Consider the following 27,173-nt stretch of genomic DNA (forward strand, 5'->3'; position numbering starts at 1 on the left):
ATACTGGTACAGGCCCACACAGCGACTATAGACTCTACATGTAGACTCAACAGAACTGAAATACTGCTGTAGTCCCTTGTTAGCACAAATCAGCCACCTTGAAATTTAGATAAATCCCTCTCTCAAGGCTATAATAATGCATGTCTCTGTGTGTCTATGAAGCTATTGTGTCTTCTCTATTTAACTCTGCAGACTGGATGACTTCTTTGCTGTCCTTCCTTCAGTATTCTCTTCCTCACACCCTGTAGTTAGCTATCCATTTTACTTTGCTCTTAACCTTGATGCTCTAACATTTCCTTCTTTCATTTCTCTATGGTTCAATTATGGAAGGAAGGCAAGCTGTCTCAAAGCTTATCTCTCCACTGTGCCCTCATAGACAATGTTTGTATACTTTAAAACCACTATATAATATCTACTGCTACCATATTTATTTACCATGATGTAGGGAATGAATCACAGAAAAATATTCAGGCAACAGTTACTGTATACACATTTTTACAAGCATCTCAGATTTATTTATTTATTAAAAGTCAGTAACCAAGCAGTTTCAGACACATTGTGCTGACAAAAAACAATCGAAATCTCCTCCCCTGTCCACCAGTCGTTCTTAACATCTAGTGATATGTCTTCAGTTCTCCATATTATAGTACCGCAAGCCAGGAAACATTACCAAACTAACAGGACAGTTGTACTCCACCATTTTCATAACACAGTTTTGATCAACTCAACATCTATGGAAGATTAACATGGTCATGTCATTGGTGGTATTTTCATTTGAATCACAGGCTTGCGTGACAAATTATCATTTTGAGGCCAAGTCAGCTTCAAGTTGCTTTACTTTTTCAGCACATTTTGTCTGATAGTTTCTCTTTACACTCAATTCCTTACGCACAGCAATCTCTCTTTGTTTCCATTTTCAGGGAAAAAATATTGCAATTTCCATCCCTCCCTCTCTCTTTAATTGCTGGATCTCTTGGCCACCAGTATTATGAATCTCACCACAGTTAACAGAACTTTATCTGTGCTACATTACTTCCCTGAGATCCAGCCGCCTCCACACTAACTAATGTTTTCCTACAGCTTCGGACAAATCTGAGGTGACTCTTTCACCCATCATCTTCAAAAGGTGTCAAGTTAATAACATGTTAGCAGTCACAAAGGATACAACGCAGCCTGGGAAATTATTTCTTCTATTTCTATAACTAACTATTTCTTCTGTGTTTCTTTAAGAGGTACAGTCTGAAAATGAACTTTGACCCAGAGACGGACTGTCTAAAAAAGGATGGTGTCAAACTGAATTATAGTAAGTGTTGGATCCAAGCTGAGTGCCAGAGGTTCTTCAAGTGATCAGGTTTCTAACATGACAAAAAAACTAAGCAGCATACAGTCTCCAATCCAATCACCGAGTCCTGTACCATAATGTTGCCTTTCTGTTTCTATTAAATTACATATATTATCATATAGATATATGGTAGACTTTAAAATAACTTTAAGATATGGTGCACTACAATAACAGCCATACACAGACGGCACAGCTTCATTATTAAGCTATCACTTACCATCAGATTGATAAGATGTAACTCAGTTTAAAAGCGCTGCAAGCCTAATGTTATTTCAAGCAGGCCATGAAGTCAAGCTTAGTTGCAATCCCAGCTGATCTCAGTGCCAGCACACATCAACTGATGGTTCATTCTACAGAACCAACTGGTAAATACAGGTTGTGTTTTTCAGTTTTTCAGAGTGAACTGGACGCCAGTGCGAGGCAGACAACTTAAATTGAACCCTAGTGATGCCAAAATATCTAAATATCTAATGGGTTACCAACCAACCCATTCAGCCAGAAGATCACATGAAGAAAATCACTATGTCTATGTTTAAATGCTTGTAGCAACTTACCACTCTTGGTGTCCTTTCCATCCAGTAAGGGTCGGTAGTCACTCTTGGAGACCGTCTCCCCAACTTTGTCATCGTAGCTCTCTTTCTCCAGTGAAGCCACAAAGTCTCTCTTCAGAAGGGCATCACCAGGGGCCCCACCTTGGACGCCACCGCCACCCCCACCCAGAGCATCTCGCAGGCTCAGGTCCATAGTCCCGTTACTGGAGAGAAAAGGGACAAAATTACTTATATTAATTTTTGCTTAATGATATTTTTCTTCACCTTTGGTCAGGCGCCCATGTTGCTCACTACACTTATAAACTTTATCAGGCAGTTTTTAGGAAAAATTCTCCCAAGTTCTTTTTTTTAACAGAGCAAGGGATTTTCAACATATGATTTATTTTTTAGAAAACGTAAATTATTTCTGTCTACAGAAAGTAGCAGGAATATTTCAGAAAAAGTTACCTGGGTAAATATTAGTAAGCAACTTGAAAACAGACCTTTTTATTGAACCATTTACTTCTTTTTAAGCACCTTTCAAATGCTCAAAGCTTGAAAAATCTAGTCAAAACTGAGGAGCATCTTTACTCACAATATAAAAGCTTCACAAAGGGCCTGAACTGTTACTTGAGAAAGCATCATGCCAAAAACAAAAGAAATCAGTTCAGAGTTGAAAAAAAAAAAAGAATTACTGATGATGAGATGAAACTATAAGCACAGATATGTTGCTTATGTGCGAAGAATGAAGGAAGATCACCGTCCCCACAGTGAAACATGGTAGTGGGAGTATTATGCTGTGGGGATGCTTCAGTGCATCTGGAACTGGGAATTAGGGCTGTGCGATATGACCAAAATCTCATATCCCGATATAAGACATCTATCGTCCCGATAACGATATAAATCACAAAGATTCAACATTTTCTGTAAATGCTGTGAATCTCGGGCAGTTCGACTTGCGTGAAGTGTTTCCAGCTGGGCGTCGTGTACCTGGAGTCGAGTGTTTTAACCGATGCATGAAGCGATACATTTTTAGACATAAGTTGTAACGGCCGCCGTTTTCTTTGTGAGTATTTATTACACGGCGTGCTGCGGGGAAAAGCCTGTTCTAACGTGTGAGTCTAAGGTTTATTTTTTAGCACCTGGCGACTCTTTTTTGCTTCTCATCCGTAAATAATCTGCTCTTTCACGTGATTCAGTTTATTTTGAAAAGTCTCAACAGGATCTTGAGCTTTATTGTGAAAGGTTTATGTGGAAAATAAACAAGCGGACACGCGATGGTTTTACTGTCGTTGTTGCTAACGGCAATGCATAAAAACAGGCGCTTGTCCGTCGTAGTGTGGTTATATTAAATATAAGAGAAAGAGAGAACTTTGAAAAATTAATATAGCCACTACAGTGACCATCAAAACGATGAAAAAAATATTGCCGTAAACAGTTTATTTTGCGACACCACTAAACAAACGATAGCGTAAACTGAAACGATAGATGTTTTTACATCGTCATCTGATATATATCGTTATATCGAACAGCCCTACTGGGAATCATATTAATTTGGAAGGAATCATGAGGAATACTGCTTAATTGCTTAATTAAATGCTTAATTGAAGCATCTGTTCAGCAAGCTCCAATGTGGAGAAAAGTAGAGCGGTAATATACAGTACAGCATAAAAAGCAAATATGATGCAAACAAACTAATCCATGACACAGAGGCACAATTTGACTGACAAACCGTTTCTGGAATAAGATGCATCAAGGAAGGAAATAAGAAAATGAAATGCACTCCATCCTGACATAACTTAAATCAATATGTTCAGTTAAGAAATTACCCCTTACAACTTTCTAAATCCCACAAATACACACTGCAGCCCAACACTTAGACAGCATGACCCTATTACAAACTCTTCTTTCTCCCTGTCCTTTATTTCTGTTTATCCCTCCATCCACACTCGCGGCAAACAAGCTGTCATTGTCTTGCAACTGTACCAAACACACACACACTGACACTCTGTGGCCAGCAGCCAGGATGAGGACATACAGTAGAGTGTTAGCAGGCCTTGAGAAGAACTGTAGGCCATTGTTTCAGGGGTCAGACACCTTACAGTGGTCACCACACACAACATTCCCAAACTGAGAGTCACTTTGGGGTTCTTTAACAGTCTTGTTTTCTCTTGTTGGTTTTCACTGTTGCGCTAATCCACATGCAAATGTCTTATTTTTTCACTCTCCTCTCGTTTTTCTCATAAACATACATCTTTTACCAAAAGTGTTCATTCCAAGTACTTTGTGTCATAGTCCCACACATTCCTCCTGACTCTTCCTCACACAAACACAATCAGGATGTACTCAATAATGCCATCATTCTAATTTTTAAAATGAACTATCCCTAAATAGAAGCCTCCATTGCCCTCCTAGCGTATTATACTGCAATATTTATCGCTTCATTGGACAGGTTTCATAAGCCAGAACATTCAGTGGCCTGGACTTGGGGTTCTTTGGGGGGGGGGGGACTTTTTATTTTTGCCTCATTGAATCTGTCTATCTACTGTTGTTACTCACAATAGCAGACATTTTTTATCATTACTGACATACAGAACTATACAGAATAACAATTAAGTTTTGTGTCTGGAAATGCAACCCATACAGAAGCTTATCCAGAATTCCAATTATGGAAAAGCTGCAATGACCTTTATGTTTTGAAGGTAACAGTGTATATAATTTCTAGATTCAATACGAAGATTTACTTACAGAGAATTACTCAAAACAATGATAAAAACACTAAAGATGATCATAGGACTCTGCAGTTCTGCTCAGTTTGAAGCTGCTTTTTGTCTATTTATGTCTGCAGTACGCAGATATTTTCAGATGAAAAAGCTCTGATAAAACCAATGTGCATTACATCCTCTACAGCATGCATAGTTAATGAGTGGCTCGTGAATAAGCTGTAATAACTGTATTACAGCTGAGCTGCAACACTGTAAAATGTAATATTGTGTTTAATTAAAAATATTAAATAGGCTGAACTCAATTTTTATCAATTTGTTATTAGAACTCAATTTAAATAACTTACCAGTACTTTTTATGCAAAAACGCTGATAAACTCGATTAATTTGAGTTGTCCTAACTTAGAAAAACTAAGTAAGCTGGAAGTTTTGCTTTTCAGGGCGGAAAGATGAAAGATGTGTTTTGAAAATGCCACGTGACTACCGTCCTCCTCCCTCGCGGATCAGTCCGCATGTTCACGGTGCATTCTTTATGGAATATGTTGAGCAAACCCGGAGAAGCTTCAGCTCAAGAGACTATTGTTGTCATTACTGTGGATCTTTACCTGATACACTGACTTGGTGAGTAAATGTTTACTCTTATTCAAACTGATTTTGTGGCTTCTCTTAGTTTAGCACCAGGTTTAAAATCTTGCTAGCTAGTTAGTGTTAGCCTAGCATTGCTGCTGCCGCTGGGCTCATGTTACTTAAAAATTAACACCACAGCCTTAAAAACCTTACATAAAACTATGTCGGTGAAATTTTCTGTTGATTGTTTGAAATAAATAAGTGAGATAAGAGCCCAGACAAAATTCTTTGGGAGGTGCAGCCGTTAGGGGTAGGGTGGGTGTGGGGGGTGGATAACAGAGCTCTCCGAAAACCTGGAAGCACTTTTGCAAATATGTGATATTTTGATAAATTAAGTAGATATTTGAGCATTACACAGCTACATTCTCGCCTGAAAATATCTTAAAAGGTTATTTTGTGATCCAGAAAGGGTAGTCTGGGGAAAAGGAGGATCGCATTTGTCGGCCACGGTTGTCGGAGCCTGTGCGTACTTGTAAGCGCGGCAATGGCGGAGGAGCGCGGCTAAAAACTTATTACTTTTTCTGGGTCACAAAATAAACTTTTAAGATATTTTCAGGCGAGAATGTAGCTGTGTAAATTTCAAATATCTGCTCGATTTATCAAGACATCACATATTTGCAAAAATGCTCCGACGTTTTCGGAGACGTCCATTTTTTTTATGCTTTGTGGCAGCTTTAGAACATCTGTGGCATCTATTAATGCCAAATCTAGCCTTTATTTAACAAAATAAGCAAACTCTATGTTACAGTGATTGCACAGCCATTAAGGATCAAATCAGTTTCTGAAATATGTTCTGTTTTTTTCTCCCTCTGCTTGCTTCTTACTGTCTTTGAGGCTTGGGACCAGCACTCCTGCTGTTGGACAGAAAGACATCAGTAAGTATTTTGGTTTTCCAATATATTAGCAACTGTTAGTGACATTTATATTAATCAGGCTGAACTTTAATCATACTTTAGATCAGCCTGTTTTACTTATTGTTTTGTTTGTGCTTTGGTTTGGGGAAGTTGTTTCTTTACTGATCTTTTCCTGTCTTCTGTTATTAGACTTGAGATATGACTGCACTATGCTGTTGCTGTGACTCCAGTTAATTCTACAAGACATGCTGTGTAAGTAAACAAACAACAACAGTTTGGTCTGCATTTCTTCAAACTTAGTTTAGAGAGTCTACACTGTATATAGTGAAGTCTGCAAGTTTTCGAACAGCAAAATTTGTTTTGTGCCCAAATCATTTTGCACATCATTAGAATGAAAGTTATTGCCCATGTTTGCATAGCCCTTTTTAAAATAATGCTTTCATGACATTATTGTGTGTAGGGTGGTGGTCACAGCTATCCAGACTGACAATTGGGACATTGAATGTCACCTCTCCGGTGGGGAGGGAGCCTGAGATTGTCTAAATTGGAGTCTGTTTTATACCAAATGCAGAAAAAAATGTTTTAAGAAAGCAATTAAGTTCATGTTCCAAAAATATGATTGTTTGCTTGCAGGTCAACAGGAGAGATGAGTCCTCCATCACAGATGGTGTGGTCAGTGAAGATGGTCGCCTGCAGGTTCAAGCTCATTGCATCTCCAACCCACATCCACTGTCACTGTACTTAAGGGAAGTTAAAGACTTTCTTCTGCACCTACATTTGGATCACCTCGATCCATGACAGTCATTCAGGCAGTAATGCCTGGACTGGAAACAAGCATCCTTAAAATATTACAACATTCCAGCTCCTGTGTTGGAATGAAAAACAAATGTGTTGTTTAAATTAGAGACTGCACTTGTGACAGAACAACAAATATTTTATTTTGATTATATAAGTAATGTAAGTACAAAACAAACTTGTGGTAGGCCTAAACTTATTTTCAGAATAATTACATCTGAGACTTTGTTTCATTGTAAGATTATAACAGTGATGGCAATATAATTGTTTGTTGTTCAGCAGAACAGTGTCCAGTATGTTGGCTGTTGTACTTTGTTGTGTTTGAAAATAAAAGTTGGGCTCATTTTAACATCATTACAAAAATTGTTGTTAATTATTTTTAATCATATTCAGGTTACCACAAATTGTTTTTTCATTTAGTTGAACTTGAAATGTTTGTCAGTAGGTAAACAATTAGTATTGTCAGAAAGTCAGAAATATCAAGTTATTCTTAATACTGCAGACTTGCAATGTATAAGTTGTCCTAACAGTCATCTTAAGTAAGCTTTACTTAGTTTTTTTGAGGCAACGAGTTTCCATAATTGTTTTGAGTTCTGGGAACTAACAAGGCTGTACAGTGTACTCAAAATGAGTAAGTTGCCCTAACTTGGTCATCTTACGTAAACTTGATCCAATTTTTTTGAGTTCTGGGAACAAATGAGCTTGTACAGAGTACTCAAAATAAATAAGTTGTCCTAACTTAGTCATTTTTAGCTAAGCTTTACTCAATTTTTTTGAGGCAACGAGTTTCCATAATTTTTTTGAGTTCTGGGAACTAATTAGATTTTACAGTGAAGAAGAGTGAATCTGGCTTATATATTTCTCATAACAGGACTCAATACACACACATTGAGCAAGGGTTGTAATATAAATGAAACGGGGTTACGACTAGGGGTGGGCGATATAAACGATATACGATAGAAACGATATAGATTTGGCCAACGATAGAGATTTTGACTATATCGCTCTATCGCGACAGCGCATGTTGATGATGTCATCAAGCTGCGCCTGTTTTGGTAGAAAGTATCACAGCGGCTACAACCATTATCATCAGTAAATTATGTTCTCCTGACTGAAGTTTGGCCCGTGTATAGCATCCTGCTATGCGATTGCATTTGCCCCTAACCACCAGAATCCCTCACGTTAACTTTTATCGAGTGGAAAAAAAGTTGCCGTTCATCCTCCAGCTTCACTGTGCTAATGTTATGCTAACATAGCTGTGTCGCTAGCAATCACGTAGCACAACATTATATACCAGGTAGTCCAACTTCGGTAACCCTGCAAACGCCACTGCTGTTTAGTTTTCTGTCTTCATTTATGTTGGAAGTGGTAGCAGAGCTGTACGTTTTAATTAGTTTCAAAAATCTCTGTCAGAACATGGTATGAAATGTTCAGGTATAAACTAGCGAGCTAACTTCCTGTTAACTTCTAACTCCGTTAAATTTAATAAATTCTGTTTTCATGGATGCATGGATGTTAAACTTAATTGTTACACCCAATAAAGCAGCAACGCTGATGATTTAATTAAAGATGAAATAATTTAGACTGTTTTTAACTCTCAGTGTTCGTTTGACTTTGGGGCCTGAAAGGGACGGAGTTTTGGACCCAGATTACTCCTCACTACGGCAGCCGTAATGCTCTGACAATCCATCAAGCAGTCCATCAGCAGGCTTACCAAAGTTGTACTAAAACATTTTTTTAACAGATTTCTACACGCCAAAATCGGTTCAAGGTCAGTGAGCACAACCAGAATTCATACATACGGCACACTCTCGATTTTTGAGAAAATTTAAGGATTTTAAGTGTGCCTTATAGTGTGGAAAATACGTTATACAGAAGAAAAGAATATATCGTGATATATATCGTTATCGCACATGCTTCAAATTATATCGCGATATGAATTTGAGGCCATATCGCCCAGCCCTAGTTACGACACAAAAAAAAAAATCAGGGCCATATGTACAGCTAATAATTTTGTTTTAGAAATTCTTTATACATGTAAAGGGGTCCATACACTGCCAAAAGGGTTTTAACTGGATTTTTAACACTGGTTTTACTGAGATCCCAATTTTATTTTGGATGCCAAATTCTTTTGTATAGCACAAAAAAACAAGATTAAATTACAAACCAAACCAAAAGAAACCCATAAAAATTGGGTCAAAATGATCAACTACAAATGAAGTGGTTAGATTGTTTCCTCAAGTAAATGCAGCAACATCACAATGTATAATACATATGAAATAACATTATCTTAAGGTAGTACTAGTACTAGTAAAAGTTAACAGCTGGTCATGCTCATCATTTTAGATGCAGAATAATATATTCTGTTTGTTTTTAGGTAGTTTTCTAAAAATGTAATCTGCAAAGTCAACAGTTACTATACCTGTGAACTTTATTACAATGTTGAAATGTAGTGGATAACTACAAGAAAGTTGCATGAAACAGAGACAGTTAAGTTTAAAATATGTGAAAATAAACATTCTGTGAATCACATTTTCTTTTTTTTTCTTTTTTTTACAAACAACATTATTTCAACAGGATGGCTACAATCAGTGGGTTCTCTCTTAGAATAAACTTTAACATCAGTGCTACACATCTGTATTATCATGTTACTATGTTGGCAAAGAAAAAACAGTACATAAAGTAAGGAGGAAAAAAGAAAAAGCTGATAGTGACGGTAAGACTGTTGAGTGAGCTGTTCAGTTCTGAAGGATTAAAAACTGTCTTTCTACCCGAAACCCACCACCTCTCCCTGTCTGAAGCCAACCGTCTGCTACGTAATCACTCCACCCTCCAAACCACTGGCAGTCCTCACACAAGCTAAGACACACAGACTGGCAGGAATTTAAACACTTTGCTGTACCGTCATAATACAAGTGAGATTAACCTGATGATAGTTTTGTAACTGTGTGTGAGGTAACGCGAAACATAATGTCAATTAAGCTCTATTTCCAAATTGCTGCCTTTTTCTGCTTTACATAAAAAGGGTATTAGCTAGGTTTTGTAATTATTTTGACCAGGCTGACAAAGTTTTCTGGGAGGAGTTTGCATTAGAGATTTTTCAATCTTGAAGTATCAGTAAATAGAGTAACTCTTAGAATTGCAAGAGTCATTGAACAAAAATGTCTTTTCATCATTTCAATCACTACAACATTAAACAACAATTTATGTAGAAAAAAGTAGAAAAAAATGCTTGCATCAGTGGGTGTGAATGCGTGAATGAGCTATGCTGTCTAAAGTGCTTAGAGTGCTCAGTCAGACCACATAATCTGGTCCAATAAAACCAAACAAAAAGGGAAATGTCATACTAAAACTAAAAATGTATACTGTTACATTTCTGCTATAGACTCTGATGCATTCTTATAACTATAAATGAACATTTGTGATGCAAAAAAGTTATTAACAATCAAAATCAACAATTAAACTATCAATTGGTTGGAAAGTGTTTATTTACAACATTCTTAACTGTCACAGTTTATTTGATCTATTGAATCTGTAAGTTAGCTCACATTCTAATTCTAATTAGTGTCTAATTTTTATTGCAGTTTTATTGGAGAGAGACAGAAGATCAACCAAAATATCCCCCCACAAAACAAACTATTATATAAAAGTTAGAAGTTAATTTGCATGTCACTGAGTGAAATATTTGATCCCCTACAATACAGCTAGAATTTTGGCTCCCACAGATTGGCTCAATCAATTGTAGATGATCTCAACTTTTTACGTGATTAAAGCACACCTGTCTACAGAATCAATTTCCAATTCCAGCCTCTCCACCACTATGGGCAAGACCAAATAGTCATATGGTAAATGAAGTAGTTATTATATAGGCCTTTTCTACTCTGAGAAGTCAAAACACTTTATACAACTTGTCTCATTCACACAAGCACCTTTTTCTGTTTTTCTACACATTTGCGTACTATCTAACATTCCCACACATTCATACGCCAATGGACTTCCTGAGCTACATATACTTGGATGTCAGGACCTAGAATGGGTCTACAATCCAATTGTAGGCCCATTGTAGCCTTCAATCCCTGGGCTACAAAACTATCAGCAATAATAAACAAAGTGCTGTACAGCTATTTGAAACTAAAAGGATAAATAAATAAAAGCAATACATAGCAATACAAGTAAAAAACACAATACAAGTTAAAAACAATAAGAATTTAAAAACTAGAAGGCATAGAATTAAGACATGTAGGATAGGTTGAACAAATGTGTCTTCAACTTAATTTTAAAAACCTCCACAGAGCATGCCTGTGAAAAGAAAAAGCATGTTCTCCAATTGTCTTTTTTCTGGCTCTAGGAACCTTTAGAAGGCCAGAGTCCTAAGATCGTAGAGCACGGGATGGAACATAAAGGTGTAAAAGGTCGGAGAGGTATGAAGGTGCCAATCCATTGGCCTTGTAGGTGAGCAGCAGGACCTTAAAATCTGCTCGAACCTAACAATTCTAACAATGAAGAGATCTCAGTAGAGGGGTAATGTGCTCAAATTTCCCAGTTCTTGTTAAAATGCAAGCAGCTGCATTTTGCACCATCTGTAGACCTCTAAAGCTTTTCTTTGGTAGCCCAGAAAGAAGAGCATTACAATAATCAATACGTGAAGACACAAATGCATGGACAAGAACCTCTGCAGTGTCGCTTGGCAAAACTTGATTTTGAATCTGGCTATGTTCCTCAAATGATAAAAGGCAGTCTTTGTTATCTCTTTAACATGAGACTCGAAGGAGAGCACCATGTCGAACCACACACCCAAGTTTTTTACCTTGTCCCTGAAATTTATGACATTGTCATCAGTTTTCAAGATGAAATTTTGGGACAAGTACTGAAGTTTTTTGACAAGTACTCTGTCTTATCAGTGTTTAGGAGCAAGAAATTATCTGATAACCAGCCCCTAATTGCAAATAGACAAGATTCTAGTTTAGACACTTCAGCACAATTTCCAATGGTTAAAGGAACATAAAGCTGCAGGTTGTTAGCGTAACAATGAAAGGTTACATCAAAAGAACGTAAAAGAACACCAAGAGGCAGCAGGTACATAGAAAACAGCAATGGTCCAAGTACAGAGCTCTGAGGGACCCCATGCCTCACTGCACAGGTCTCGGAGAGATCATTTTTAAAACTAACAGTCTGAGACCTCCCAGACAGGTAAGATCTCAGCCATGATAAAATATTTCCTGTAATTCCAATAAAATGTTCAAGCCTATCCAATAAAATACAGTGATCCACAGTGTCAAACACAGCACTTAGATCCAGCAGTAATAAAGCTGAAGTGCGATCGTTGTCTGCATTTACCAGCAGATCATTTATCACTTTGACTAAGGCTGTTTCTGTGGAGTGATTTGGTCTAAAAGCAGACTGAAATGGTTCAAACAGATTGACAAATGCTCAGTGAGCTGCTTAAAAACCACTTTTTCAAAGACCTTAGACAAAAAAGACAGATGTGAGATGGGTCTATAGTTTGCAACCATGTCAACGTCCAGCCCAGGCTTTTTCAAGATTGGTACTACCACAGCTGATTTAAAACATTCAGGGAAGACTCCGGTTGTCAACGAAGTATTTAAGGGAAACAGAATGTAGGGTCCTAATACTGACCACAGTTCTTTTATAGCCCAGGCTGTTAGAGGATCCAAAGAACAGGTTGCACATCTGGCTGTTTTTACAACCTTAGTTAATCCAGATATGGAAATAACCTTGAAGTCAGAGAACAGTTTATCAGCACCAACAGGTAAAGCAGCTGAGTAGTCTAATGAACAACTCGAGGAGGGAGTAATCTGATTCCTAAGTGTTTCAGAAGCAAGAAGCTTGGTAAGAAGTTTACCAAGATATTATCTAAATCCTGTAGATATTTTTTTGTTGATACAGTAGTCTGATTCTTTATCAGTTTCCTTACTGATCCTTTCACAACTTTCCATGTGGAACAAAAGGTACACCTTTTCAGCATTATTGCAACTGTGTATGTTTCTGGGTTTGACCCAACCTCCAGAGTTTTAAAAAAAAAGCTGAAGCTCAGGAAGTAGAGCAGGTCAACTAATTGTAAGTTTGGTAGTTCAGTCCCTGATTGCTCCCAGTCTACATGCCAAATGTCTTTGAGCAAGATACTAACCCCAACTTGCATCCATTGCAGTATTAGTGTGTGACTGGTAGATAGAAAGCACTTAGAAAAAAGTGCTTGTGTGAGTGAGGACTGTTACATAAAACATTTTGAACGCTCAGGTAGAGTAGGGAAGCCCTATATAAGAACCAGTCCACTTACCTTTTACCATTATAGTCTATTATTTATTTGCAAATTATTTTAGCTTAGCAGATATGTGTGTCTGTGTGTTACACCGGAGCTCTTTAAAGGGGGAAGCTTGACAACCAAGCTAGCTGCCATTAGCTGACAACTTAGCACTGATGTTCTTTCACTCAAATGACGTTACTTCTGGTTCCAAACATACAGCAGCAACAGCACTGAGAAATCAAATAATAAGTGATGACATCCATCCTTTACACTCTTAATGATCAGCATGAATGGTAGATATAGACTACATATAAAACTTGCATATGACTCAAATGTGCAAGTTGAGTTTGATATATTTTTGCAATGTGCACTTATCAGAAAACTGTGCCAACATTTAAAACAGGAACTGCTGAGATTGATAAGAATTTGGAAGCTCTTCTCAATTCCAATCCCTACGCTTGTTCTCAACCAAAGCCAGACTGATAGTTCTGACAAAAGCAGAAAACAACTTGACCACTTTTATTCTGATGTAACACAGAGGCGTCAGGGAAAACAATACTAGCTAGCTAGATTTTAAAAAGAGAGATGAAGACCCAGCTGAAACTGATTCTATGATGATGACAGGCAGCATGAGTGCCTGAGAAGTTGGACTAAGACTCAATTCGCTATCAATGATTATATTGGGATTTACACCAAATTTGGTACTTTTGTGCATGTCCTAAACATATGTCAGTGTGCACACAACGTTCCATTGTTAATATATTATTATATAGTATTATATCATATAGTGTTCCTAGGAAGACAAGCAGCTGGGCCCAGTACATTGTGAGATTACTGGTGACAGCCAGGGGCTTGAAGTACAGTGGAAGTATAGTGTGTGCGGCTGAGCTGTAAAGCTGCAGCACGAGTGTGTGAACAGCAACCGTTAATAAAGCAAGTATGCTGAAAAGCACTGAACTGTGGACCGGTCTGCTGCGTGATTACTACACAGCTACGTCCATAACGTAAAGTAAACCTCTGAGCTACAGCAGCAGCATAAGTCAGCTCATCACATAGTTCAGCCACAAACAAAACTGGTGATTCGCTTCTCTACACCGCTGACTTTAACACTTCACGCTTACAACCGTGACTATGTGATTACTGTTTTGTTCACCACAGACGTCTGCATGACAGAAGACTCAATGCAACCAGGTGGAGAGATGGACTCCAGGACACTATCAGTTACTGTCAAGATGGAATTCACACAATTTTCTTTTACACTGTAATTTTTTTCATTCACTTCTCCTCATCTGTATGTGGGTTAAAATAGATTTACAAAATTGGAATGAATACATTTCTGATTTTGTTACACATCTGGCCAAGTTCTCATCTCACCACAGACTAGAAAACACTTGTTTTCATTACACAGAAAGATACAAGTCAGTTTTTCAGCTAAGCTGTAGGTCAATTCAGCTCTGTGATGACTCACAGTACAATATCTAAATCTGTGCTAATGATGTAACAGCAGTGAATGGAGAGGTTAGTGGCCCCGGGGAGATACACTTTCCCGCATTCACTGTGCTCGTTGGTGGCTAAAAATGGCAAAAAAATCATATGCATTTGCACTTCTGTTTGGCTTAGAAGACCACAAATTTTTGTAGCTACAGTATTAAGTGCAGTTACCAACACATGGTTATATTCAGGATTCTGGTTTATTATGACATTTTATGAGTCAACATAGCACATATATTCATTTAAATACATCTGTGCATCCAGGCTCATTCACAAAAAAGTAGAGGAGCACATCGCTGCTGTAGCAGCACTGTCCAGCTTTTCAGGAGCTCAGGAACAGCAAATGGACAACACCGCAGCTTTGTCAGTTTTGTTTTTTACACAGAGTTCAAGGCATTGAAAGTAGGAGTAATAAGAAAAAAGAATAATGCAAGATGTGTGTACTGAATTTATTGTCATTTTCCAGATCTAAGATCAAGAAGGACACTGTAATTTGGTTTGACATTGCATTCCACCAAATTTGAATCCTGGCTGCATCTCCATCGACCTGTTTCATATAGATTTTCACTTTGCACAAAAAAACAAAACAAAAAAACAAAAACGCAAATGGAACAAAACACAAACTCATTTAACACTGGTATGAGATTTGTACTAGTGACGTCAAATACCTTGAGACAAGGTGTGTATTTCAGATGGAACTAAACATAGCTGGATTGGTGTATCTGTACCTTAAAGTAGGAAAACAGCTGGCTCAAAATAATAAAAAAAAAAAACAACAATGTCTGGTAAGGGACAGTGGGCTGTATGCTCTTCCACCATCACAGCTGCAAATCGCTATTGGAGACTAACCACATGGTGCCATATCATCAATCAAAACACAATGCACATATGTATTTTGAAGCTCTACTGATCTATACTTTCATTTTAATGAAAGATCAAACAACTATATCTAATGTGAAGCAAGTCATTTGAATGATGACTCCACAGCAAGCGGTAACATCTGAGGTTAAATAAGTTCTAATAAGTAGTTACAAATTGTTATGTGCAGCTTTAGGGAAATAGAAGGAGCTCATCCACACTCACTACTCGGTGATCAAAGTCGATTTCATCTGCGTGGTTACATGCCAAGCAGGGATCTGTCCCACAATGACAGGCAGCTCCTCTCAACAGCTAAGATGACACAGCTGGCAGATGTGGAGGATAAATATGTTCCCTAATTTAATTGGGAGCAAGTAATCTAGAGAGCTGAAATGTGTCTGAGAGTCCATTAACTGATTTAAAAATGTTGACTCTGAAAGCAATACCAGTTCAATCGTGGTTTCATCATGCTACGTACGTTTTCTTGCTTTTCTCCTTTTATGTTTTTAATAAAACCTGGTGTGACAAACGCATGGTCCTGACAGCAGGAAAACAATGTGATATGAAAACAGGAAACATGTAGGTAACTATAAAGAACCATTCTCATTAAAGAATCAGGACAAAAACATCATATCAGTGATATAAGAAGGTTTCTGTTTTTCAGACTCATGCCATCAAAACGTGTTAACAAAATCCTGTCATGGCTGCCCAGCCAGTCGCCATGGTGACTCAGCAGCTCCTCACTGTCTCCTCCTTGATGGGCACAAGTTCTGACACACCCACACACATACATGCACAGACTGTCTCTGATGAGCAGCAGTTTATATTACCGATGATAACACACACACACACACACATACATACACGTTCCAGTATATGAGGGTAGGTGCAGACAAGTCAGCTAAATCCAGATTACTAACTGCGCAAACCTGTCAAGTGTGACTTTGTGTTGTGTTTCAGTTTCTGTGTGTGTGTGTGTGTGTGTGTTGTCAAGGTACTCAAGAAAACAAGAAGTGCACAGATGATATGAGCTGGTGAAGTTGAATAGAGGAGAACAAATGGAAACTGTAACAGATCTGCATGAAATGATACTGTATCTTTCCATCTCACTTTTTTCTTGCTGTGTGCATACTCTGATTTCATAGATTTTTCTTTCTGTGTTTTGTAGCACATTCATTCACATTCAACAGAACACTGTTTCTATTACTTTCTTTCATTCTTGGTCCATTAAGGTGGGCCTATTATGCTTATGGTTTTTTTTTCTGGAGACATATATACTGATTCAGTGGTGGAGGTTCGTGTTAAACATGGCCAAGGTTTAATAATGAGGTTGATGTATGCACAAATAGTGAAAAGCAGAAAAAAGCAGAGGCTCATTAGACTGTAAAAACTTGGCTTGGCTCAGTATTTTTTTTACTTTTTTGTTCAGTATGATGTCAAAAGAGAGGATATGGCTAAGACAGCCAGTTTGTGTGCACAGCTACATGTTATGTACTAGCAAGAATTTGGCCTAAAGAGAGGAAAAAAGGGAGCTTTAACATCTTGTTTTAGATGGATGATTACTTAAGAAACGGTACCAAGAGTAAGAATAAGGTTTATTTTGAACTGTGAATCATGCAAAGCTACTCTAGTAAAGTCTAAAAGTAAAAATGTTGAACTGTAAATGACCATAGTCACATTCATCTTTTCATAAATGAAAGCTTGATACATTTAAACTAAGCAGTTGACAGTCAAATAAGAAATGTCTTTGTGTTAGGCTAGTAGTTACCAATAAAGTTTCCAAGTTTGCAATCCAACTTCAAGAGACATTCTGTCATATGATGTCAAACATCAAACCAAGCTTGTGACTGAGAGGTCACAAATCAATAGCTAGTGAATGTGTGGTTTCACTGTCAGATCAATTCATCACGTCTATTTGCAAAAACAAGCAGCAACAGCAAAAATGCTCATCTTAGGCTTCAAAAAAGGGACTCGACTAATTGAGTGACAACACAGTAGTCACTCATCTAAGCATACTGCGTGTGCTTAGTGACATGTGATTGATAATGAATTCAGTTTGAGGAACAATTACATTGAGTTCATGTGTCCTTTTGTATTCAGAACTGCGGTTCCAATTAACTGAAAAGCCATTAGGGATGACTCAGCCAGTGAATACACTGCGTTTCGGACCGCTGAGATTTGTTTATTTTATTGTTTAAAAATAAACATTGTGACTGGATGGATATGGAAGGATTGGATAAATTTCAACTTATTTTGAGCAGCTAACATTTTTCTGCACCCAAACATTTAACTGGGATGAACTGTGACTGCACTCCAGACTTTGGGTTTAAATAATGAACTCTTGCTTACATCCTGGGAGCAGGGTGCATGTTTTAATGCCTTAAATGAAGGGGACATTTTATACTCATCCCTGCCTCGCTCTGCTGTACTGGCTGATGGCTGGTCTGATCTTAAGCTCAGTAGGAGAGAAATAACCTTTGCTTATTTCAAATCATGAACACATAATAATGGAAGCTCTCAGAAGGATGAATATGAAGATGAGAAAGGGACACAGTGTTTCCCATCATTCCTGGTTCAACTGCCACATGATGTCAGGTCTGATTTGAATCTCCGCCTCTTTTCTCCACAGGAAAAACTGACCTTTGTTGTTGCCTCTGAAGCCTTTGTTTGATCTATTCACTGAACCTCTACTGTACAGTTGGCTCACTCCAAAGGCTACATGGACAATCATTTTTGCACTGTGCTTGATATCTGTTGGTAAAATTACCACTTGGTATTTATCTTGGCCACATTTAAGTAGCTCATCTGGGTGATTTGATAAAGATCATGAAGTGTAAATTAGTAAATGGATAATTGAGTTACTAGTAATGGTATTAATAGTAATACTAAAGGCTCTGTTTAAATGCAATCTATAATGTTAACCCATCCGTCAATGCACAGATGTCACTGGATATCCTGGATGTAACAGGGACTGATCATCACATACAGCAAGTACTTTAAAATCCAATACAACGCCAGCCTTTCCCGTTCTAAAGGTTTCATACACAGTGTTATCTGATGTGCATTCCCATTTGAAGCACTTTTGTTCAACGCCAAGCCCTCAAGCAAACTGACAGTCCTCACAGAAGAACTGCTGTCTTGCTAACTATTAGAGGTTGACCAATTAAGCTCTTTGCTCTTTCCATCTTGAAGTTACAGCTATCAATCAACCTTTAAAAATGCACTGAACTGTTTATTTTGAGATTTAGCAACGACATTTCTCTTAAAAGATCTGTCTCACAAAGCAGGAAAAGTGCTTTAATGTGATCCACTTTTAACCAAGGCAGATCACTATGGTAACCACAAATAAGGCAGCAGCACCAGGTCTAAGTTCATACTGTTTAACATGGTCACCTCCTCACCAATCCTCACATGAACCAAATAATTTGAAGATAATAGTACAATCAAAGCACATAACCTGATATTTCCAGTAGCGGATAACATGTGTGCAGGATTAAAACACTACATAACAATAATGTTTCTTTCAGTGACTGATATATTTCATCAGACATAATAAATGTTTGAGGGAAGTTAACGCACCTTGTCCCCAATCTGGCAATAAAATTGGCTTCAATAATAAATGAAGTATAGTGAAGTTTGTTGAAAGTCTTTAGAGGAATTCTCAAAGTGACTGGTGTAACACATTAAGGATCCATATATTAGCAAAGTGAAAAGCTGACTGGATAACATTAAAATATTCAGAGGGGGAAAACTTATAAATATATAGAATTAATGAAAAGTTAATTCACTGTGAATTCATTACTAAGCAGGAGTGAGACTGCAAGCACAATTTCCATTTCAGTGGATTTACAGTTAGTCTTGACATAATGTTTTGAAACGTGTCAAGATGAAAGTTTGTGGAATTTAATAGACAGTTTATTTCCATGTGTGAGTGACACAGTTGCATTATTTGACTTATGTTGTCACTTAAAAGCAATGCAGCAAGCTGTAAACCCAAATTTGTCACACAAACCAAGGGCTTATAATCAATGTTCCCTCTAATTTTTCACGTGTCTGAGCGAACACACAAACCTCCTGAGCGATCCCTTTGACCACTGTGAGCGACATCAGACGTGTGCACTGTGGTCATGCCGGCATCTAATCCATCCAAGTTACATGGTTTATTAAAATAATCCAATTACAGCATTTACATTTATATTAGATTCCTTTTAATTAACTGCTTTAGCCCACTTACAATGAAAATGTAAAAAAAAAAAAAAATCTAGTCATTGACCTGTGTAGTATGTTAACACTATTGGAAGTAAAAGTAACTTGAACTCCAATTTTGAAAACACAACTTTCTTTCTTTTTTAAAAAAGCTCTGACTTGTATTATGAGTCTGTGGTCTGGGAGAGAGTCCTGTAGCTCTCTGTCTGCAAACTATAGTATATAATGACCAATGCTGGTGTGGAGGTATGTAATAACGACAGGAGAGGTCTCAGTGTCTCACTCCAACTTTATTAACTAACTCTCTACAAAGAACTTCACATACAGTAACCGCCAAAATCTCCACACCAGCACTTCCCTTCAACTCGGGTGTGAGTGGAGCCACCTGGTGGTCCGCCACACATACCCCCCCCTGAACACACAGTTAGGTCTCTATGCAGTCTAAGACCCTGGGCCTAAGCAAACGGCCCGAACGACTGAACCTGGGAGGGAGAGAAGAGGCAGAGGAAGGTGAACGAGGCTGGTGAAGGCGAGCAGGAAAGGCAGGAGGAGGCTCAAACGCTGGTGGTCGGGGGGGTAGTCCTGGGGGGAAAACCAGAGCCTGTTAACCCCGTCGAAGGAGGGCGGCCACGGCGAGGGGCCTGAGCCGGCACTACATGACTGTCCGGAAGAACATGTGCAGGTTTAAGTCTGTCAACACACACAGTCTCTCTACGACCCCCAAAATCTCCACACCAGCACTTCCCTTCAACTCGGGTGTGAGTGGAGCCACCTGGTGGTCCGCCACACTGGACAATTAATTATATAGTTACTTCTTCAAAAAAGTAACTCAGTTTGGCAAACAACAAAGATTTTGCAGCTATTTTTTTTTTTAATGCAGCCAAGGCATTTTTAAATAAACATTTCAAACTATTTACAGAACAATCAGCTGTTCTGCATCAAATCTGATGCCACACAAATTATTTGTGCCACTCCAAAAAATAATTTCTGTCCACTATGAGATAAAGGAGAACAACAGCCTGATGCCTGCAGGCCTGACAACAGGAGATGTATCACTCCTGTAACACCTGTAACATTCAGCAGTCGCCTCATTGTTCTGACACACACAACAAAACTATTGACTACACTACACACTAACTACACAAGATTTGCACTAAACGTCTCAAATCTCTCACATCTCAAAGCACCGCTGTCACTCCTAAAACTTCCTCCCGTTTCTTAACAACTAGATGCCACGTTGCCATATCATTTTTTGATTGGTCGACATGGTACTTTTTTGGACGAATGGGAAAGGGAGAGGGGGGTGGAGTTTGTTTTTGTTCACAGGCGGAGAGTAGTGATGGGATTTCCGGCTCTTTTTAGAGAACAGGCTCTTTCAGCTCGGCACACTAAACAGAGCCGGATCTTTCGGCTCCGAACCAGCTCTTCAGGTTGTTTTGTTGCTTTAATTAATTTATTATTAACAATAATATAAAATTATGCACAAAAGGAATTACTAATGTAAAAAAAGTGGTTTTATTTATATATGTTTACATATAAATATATACAGAGGCCCCTAGAGACAAAACACATACAAACTCCAAAACCCATTTCTAGCGTTAACTGAACTTCAAAACAGAGCTACCTAGATCACTTAAATTACACGTTTGAAAGCATATGTGTATTGTTTGTGTATTTATACACAAGCACTCATATATATTCAAATAATTTAAAAAAATGTTTATTTACCTGTTACTACCACACACCAAATCCGGTTGTTGGTACTTGCTGGCTTGTGTAGCCACTAGATAACAAAAGCTCAACACTGGGCCTAGCATTCTGGAGCACTTCTGTTGTGTTTTCTACGTGTTTTGGAGTTTTTACGTGATTCTGAGTTTTTACGTGATTCTGAGTTTGTACATGCTTCCTGGTTTGTACGTGCTTTGACTCTAGGGGCCACCGTAAATATACTTTTATTTATTCACTCCACATAACATGTAACAAATAAATCATATAATACAAAAACCAACTAGTCACAGTTCAACTTTTAACTATTTAAATTTTCAGCTTTTTCCTTTTAAACAAATTTTAAATGAAACAACACAAAATGCTGCAAAACACAACACAATTAAATATAAATTAAATATGAAAACAAAAAGAAGATGCATATTCGCTGTCATATAGGCCTGCATGAATAAACTTTCTGAATCCTTTATCATCCGCAACTGAAAATAGTTGTGGATGATTACTATACCTTTCTAATGTGATGTTGTTGTCCCTGGCTCTCTTTCTCTCTCTCTGTTCCTGTGCTATTGAGAGTGTAACTACCGCCCCTCCCCCCTCTGCCCAGCGCAAAGCACAAGGCTCGCATGCCGAGTGAAGCAGAAAAAAGTGCGAGAGAGAGGGCGAGAGAAGGGGAAAAAAACAAAACCCACAGCTCGCGATAAGAAGCCAGCTAGCGTCGTTCACGTCAAAGATCCGGCTCTAAGAGCCGTGTCGGTGGTGACCGACACATCACTAGCAGAGAGTGCTTTCGAGCCTCTTTTCTCATAAAACGCCGTTTTTACCGTTTCTTCCCGCAGTAAATATAAACAACGACAGTATTCAGGAAGAAAACCAAACATTGCATATTTTTGTTTATCACAACTCTGGTTTTACGTGGCCTATCAACACAATTTAAAAACTGGTATAAAGTCCCCACTTTTTCCGTCTGTCCTGCTCACATCTCCAATGTTTGTACACGTTGTCATTAATGTGGCTTCACTCCACAACAGCCACTCCGCTTTGCTAGCTAAAAGACCGGTGTCTGACTGTGCCAGCAGTGCGCAATTGCGCACGTGCGCAGCTTAGAGGGAACATTGCTTATAATCCATCATACACAAAGCAGTATTATCTTTCATTAGCTGTTTCATTATCTGATAATTTACCTACGGTAATTTTATCCTTATTATTAATGTTATTTGGTCTGACATTTCAGCTAGTATTCGCACTATTTTCAACAGCTAGTTGCTTATTTTGACTGCTGGTTGGTGTTTGTGTTACCCAAACATTTTTGGTGAATACACATTCCTTGTGCATGAAACATGGGTGTTTAGAGATAGAACAGCAATCAGCTGGAAAGGACTACACACTGTGCATTTAATCATTAGCTCTTATTAAACTCTGGCTCTCTTCTACGGTATGTCTTTCGTCCTGTTTTCCTCCCCTCACCCCCATCCAGTTGTGGCAGACGGCTGCTCCTCCCTGAGCCTGGTTCTGCCGAAGGTTTCTTCCTGATGAAATGGGGTTTTACCTTCCTGCTGTCGCCAAGTACTTGCTCACAGTCTGATCATTGGAATTGTTCTTTATATATTGTAGGGTCCTTACCTTACAATATAAAGCAACTTGATGTGACTGTTGTTGTGATTTGGTACTACATAAATTAAACTTAATTGAATTGAACTAAAAAGCAAAACAAATTGCTACAATAGGGTAAAATTCTCCATAGAGGTGTACGGAAGCCCAGAGTTAAAGGAAAACTCCTTATGGGTGCATCTCTTCCAGAAGCTCCTTACCTAGGACTCCTCCTGACCGTAGGACTTTAATAATTAGCAATATCATTCACAACCGTTACTACTTTTTTTGTAGACCACTAACTGTTGGTAATCTAGTCATCTTTTCCACTGTTACATTCCTCTTTACTTAACAGAAAAAAATAGGAAACGTCATAGTTTTGGATAACAAATGAAGTTCATCTTGTAGTCCATAGATTTTCTTTACAGTTCCAGAAAAACCTAATGGCTACAGAATGCTATCACTCTTCATATCGCCTGGTTTCATACTGGGCACAAACACTATGAGATAACTCCATGTTTTGTTACATAATCTTACATTTTTTACAGAATTCTTACATTTTAACAAATTTCCCACCTGTGGGACTAATAAAGGTCATTTTATCTTATTTTACAAACCAGGCCTATGAGATCGCCTGGAGAAACTACAACATGATTAGATCGTATCTCTACAGTACTAGCTCTGCCTGGCTGACTTGTTGACTTACTGAATGACAACAGAGCTTACACATTTCCTGCTAACAACTGATTATTACTGTCAATGCTACACTGTAAAATGACTTATATATATAGTCAAGGTTTGACCAGCTCTATAATGATATTGTTTGCTTGGTTTAGTGGATATATAACTGCCTCAGAAAAGCCTACTGCCTTACAAATGATGCAAAAATGTTAACTATACCTAGCTGGGTGCCCGCTGACTTCCGGGCTACTTGGTTGATCCCTTTGAGAGGGATTGGATGTAATCCCACCAATCCCTGAGGCAGAAATTATGGCATCATCATCATTACAACGCTCATGCATTAAAACATCTCCGATAATCCATCTAGCTTCTGTGCCAGCAGTCTCAGGCAAAAAAATGGCCTGACGTTTTTTACATTTAGTATCTCTGTGATTCAAACATTCAAGGAGTCAAAGGAGTTGAACTGACATGCTTTTTTCATTTATATATTCATGATCTGGGATTTTCATGCACCTGGTCTGGAATCTGGATGTTCTCCTGATTTGCTACTCTGCAGTTACTTGGACTGTGTAGTTCTCTGCACTCTCACCTACAAAAATTACTTCCTGTTTGCAAAGATTTAGAATATCTGAGCTCAGTTTTAATCTGAACTCATCACATATACACTCTTCAGGTCCCTTACTGTCAAATTTGAGGTGACTGGCTATCCATTTAGCATCATTTATTTTTTAGCATGCAGAGTTAACACTTTGAATGGGTTTGTTTTAGCCCAAATAGCGTTCTTTTTCTAAACCTAAGTAAGCAGTGTTGGTGCCTAAAGCTAAGAAGTGAGAAGAGATAAAAACTGCAGTCTCCTGGTCCTGTTTTTAGCATTCGCCCTTGGCATCCAATAATACCATCATCAAAGGATATCTTATGCCTATGTGTGAGACACCAGGGGCTTTGACAAAACATGACACCATTGGAATGAGAACAGTTTAGCTAATAAGCCACTGGAAGTTTTGGTCGTTTTGGATACAAACATTCTACTCGGCCTGTTCTCACAATTCAGTGAGTTGAACATTTTAAGTCATTTCAGATTAAATGACAGTCTTTGCTCATTGTCATAAACTTAATCCTAAAGTATGTCAGTTAGAATATTTGAGGGGGGGGGGGGGGGGTCCCTGATTGCCAAGAACAATTTTGATAATCATTCTTCCAAGTCTTAGTAATCAGAAATCACATGCTCTAGTTAAGGGTCAGCTTTACGGCTATTTAGATCTCGGGGATTACATTTTTAGACTACGACTACGTACAAGGGTTGCTGTGACTCAGGAGGTAGAACAGGCCATCTAATTGGAAGGTTGGTAGTTTGATACCTGGCTGCTCCAGTCTGCATGCCAAAGTGTCCTTGGTCAAGATACTGAAACTCAAGTTGCCTGTCCCTAATACACTGATCAGAGTGTTAGATAGAAAGCACTTAGACACCAAAAAAAGTGCTTGTGTGAATAAGGTGTATAAGGCACTTTGAGTGCTCAAGTAGAGTAGAAAAGCGCTCTCCAAGAACCAGTTCATTTACTATATGTTAATACTTGCAAATGTGACTTTGCTTAATTACCTATTTAACTCAGAACACAGAAAAGAAAGATCCATCAACCTCTTTTAAGTCAAATACAATATCACAATATTAAAATACCTGAACGATATTATATACGATAATTTTAAGATGATAATGCAGAACAATGACATTGTAGTTTGAGTTTGTTGTTGTTATAATCAGCAACAAAATGGAAATGAGTTGGTGACCGTGGTGACTATCAATCAAATGGCAAAGTCTTTTCCCCTTTTTAAACATTACGATTTTCTGCATCTTCACAATCTATAGAGCAAATAATTAACTGATCAAACAGAAACAGCGATCTGTTTTTAATGAAATGTCAGTTATAAACAAACACACAACAACTTTGAAATACAGTGTCAGATGAGTCTGACTGGTGTAATGAGAGTACATTATTTCAGATGTCCCCAAACACACTGAGCATGTCAAAGTGACATACGCTCTATACCGTGCACCAGGCTACAGATGATGCCCACTTTATGTAACGGGGCAGCCACGTTCTTCGGCTTTAGAGATTTTACTCAGCATTGCATCATGTAGCTTCTTTGGCTCCAGCTATCACACACAGAGCAGATATGCACCGTTTACTCGAACCTTAAATCTATTTCTACTTTGAGTGCAGAATAGAGACAACCATTTTCCCATAGTATTCCCACAGACAGTCTACAGTCCTGTAGCTCAATGCGGTTTCACATGTGAGATAGAGAAAAGGCAGAAAGAGCCCTAGAGGAGAAAAAATGAGCATAGACGAAACAATGCGCTCTAATCCACACACACACAGCATGCAGAGTGTGTCTGTGCGTGTAAGTGTGTATGTGTCTCGACTGGGGGGGGTACTATGTATAAAAATCAGATACTCTTCTATCCTTTATATAACAAGGCCTTCGCTGTACTGGAGATGCATCTGTTTCACCATAGAGATAAACATCATGTAAAACCTACTATGGTCCCATGTAGGAATATTATAATGACAGAGGTGCTGGCTACATGCACTGAGACCACTACAATTAATTACTGGCTTACTAATGAGGAGCCAAAGCAGGACTATCGGAGGAATCTGTTTTGGAGTGATTTTTCAGCAGGAGGGGTGTATCATCCCGACTCTGCGGCACCACCATAACAAAGAGACACGAATCCACGGACCTCTGCATGAGACACTGAACCCCCCTCACCCCCCGCCACCCCGACTCTTTCTCCTCCTCACACGCCCACCATCCTCTCCCCCATTGGGATGGGAAACACCGCGCACAGCGATGTCTCCAACTATGATTCCGCCATATCATAAGCTAAATATAGGCCTGCATCCGTGCCACTGCAGCCTGCAGACCTGAATATAAATATGGCACCAATTACATTTCATTTATAAAGGCCCACGCGAGGCTGGCGCATCGCCAGGATGCAGAGAAAACAATCGCGCGATGACACGTCCCGAATCACGTTAAAACAGTGAAACTCACCGTGTGGATGCGTCCCGAGTCTCTCGCTGAACGTGTGTGTTTGACAGTAAGAGTGTGTGATGGGGAAAATCTCTCCACCTTTCGGTGCTTGCAGAGCAAACTGGTGCCAGGACTGAGACGCAAGCCACGCCCCTTTCCCCGGACAGCTCGACCAATCAGGAGCCTGGAGCGTCAAACGAGGAGTCTTCAGAGTCTACATGCGGGAGGGGAAGCTGCCGCCTTTACGGACCGCCGGTGACAGCACTATTTGTTTTGGCTTGATTATTTAGAGATTTAATCGTACATCTCAGGGGGAGCGTGTTAATATGAAAACACGTACAGTGGTGACAAATTAGAGAAAAATATGCAACCGTTGGTCTCCACATTGAGGGGCTCTGGTTTCTGTTTTATGTGTGAGGGCATTTTGCTTCTCTCCTTCTGGGAAAGGGACGATAA

The 27,173-nt window shown here is 38.7% G+C and overlaps 1 protein-coding gene across 4 annotated transcripts in view; it reads right to left on the reverse strand.

Moving 5' to 3' along the window:
• map4l (microtubule associated protein 4 like) overlaps positions 1-26,868 on the reverse strand; it is a 128,119-nt gene extending 101,251 nt beyond the window's left edge. For all 4 annotated transcript variants that reach the window (XM_063461916.1, XM_063461918.1, XM_063461917.1 and 1 more), the window contains exons 1-2: positions 26,739-26,868; positions 1,897-2,096 (exon numbers count right to left, since the gene is read on the reverse strand). In XM_063461916.1, the coding sequence (XP_063317986.1) occupies positions 1,897-2,086 (190 nt within the window). In that variant the 5' untranslated portion in view covers positions 2,087-2,096; positions 26,739-26,868. The remainder of the gene's footprint in view (positions 1-1,896; positions 2,097-26,738) is intronic.
• Positions 26,869-27,173: the final 305 nt, after the last annotated feature.

This window comes from Pelmatolapia mariae, linkage group LG18 (assembly GCF_036321145.2).
Source record: "Pelmatolapia mariae isolate MD_Pm_ZW linkage group LG18, Pm_UMD_F_2, whole genome shotgun sequence".
Lineage (NCBI taxonomy): Eukaryota > Metazoa > Chordata > Actinopteri > Cichliformes > Cichlidae > Pelmatolapia > Pelmatolapia mariae.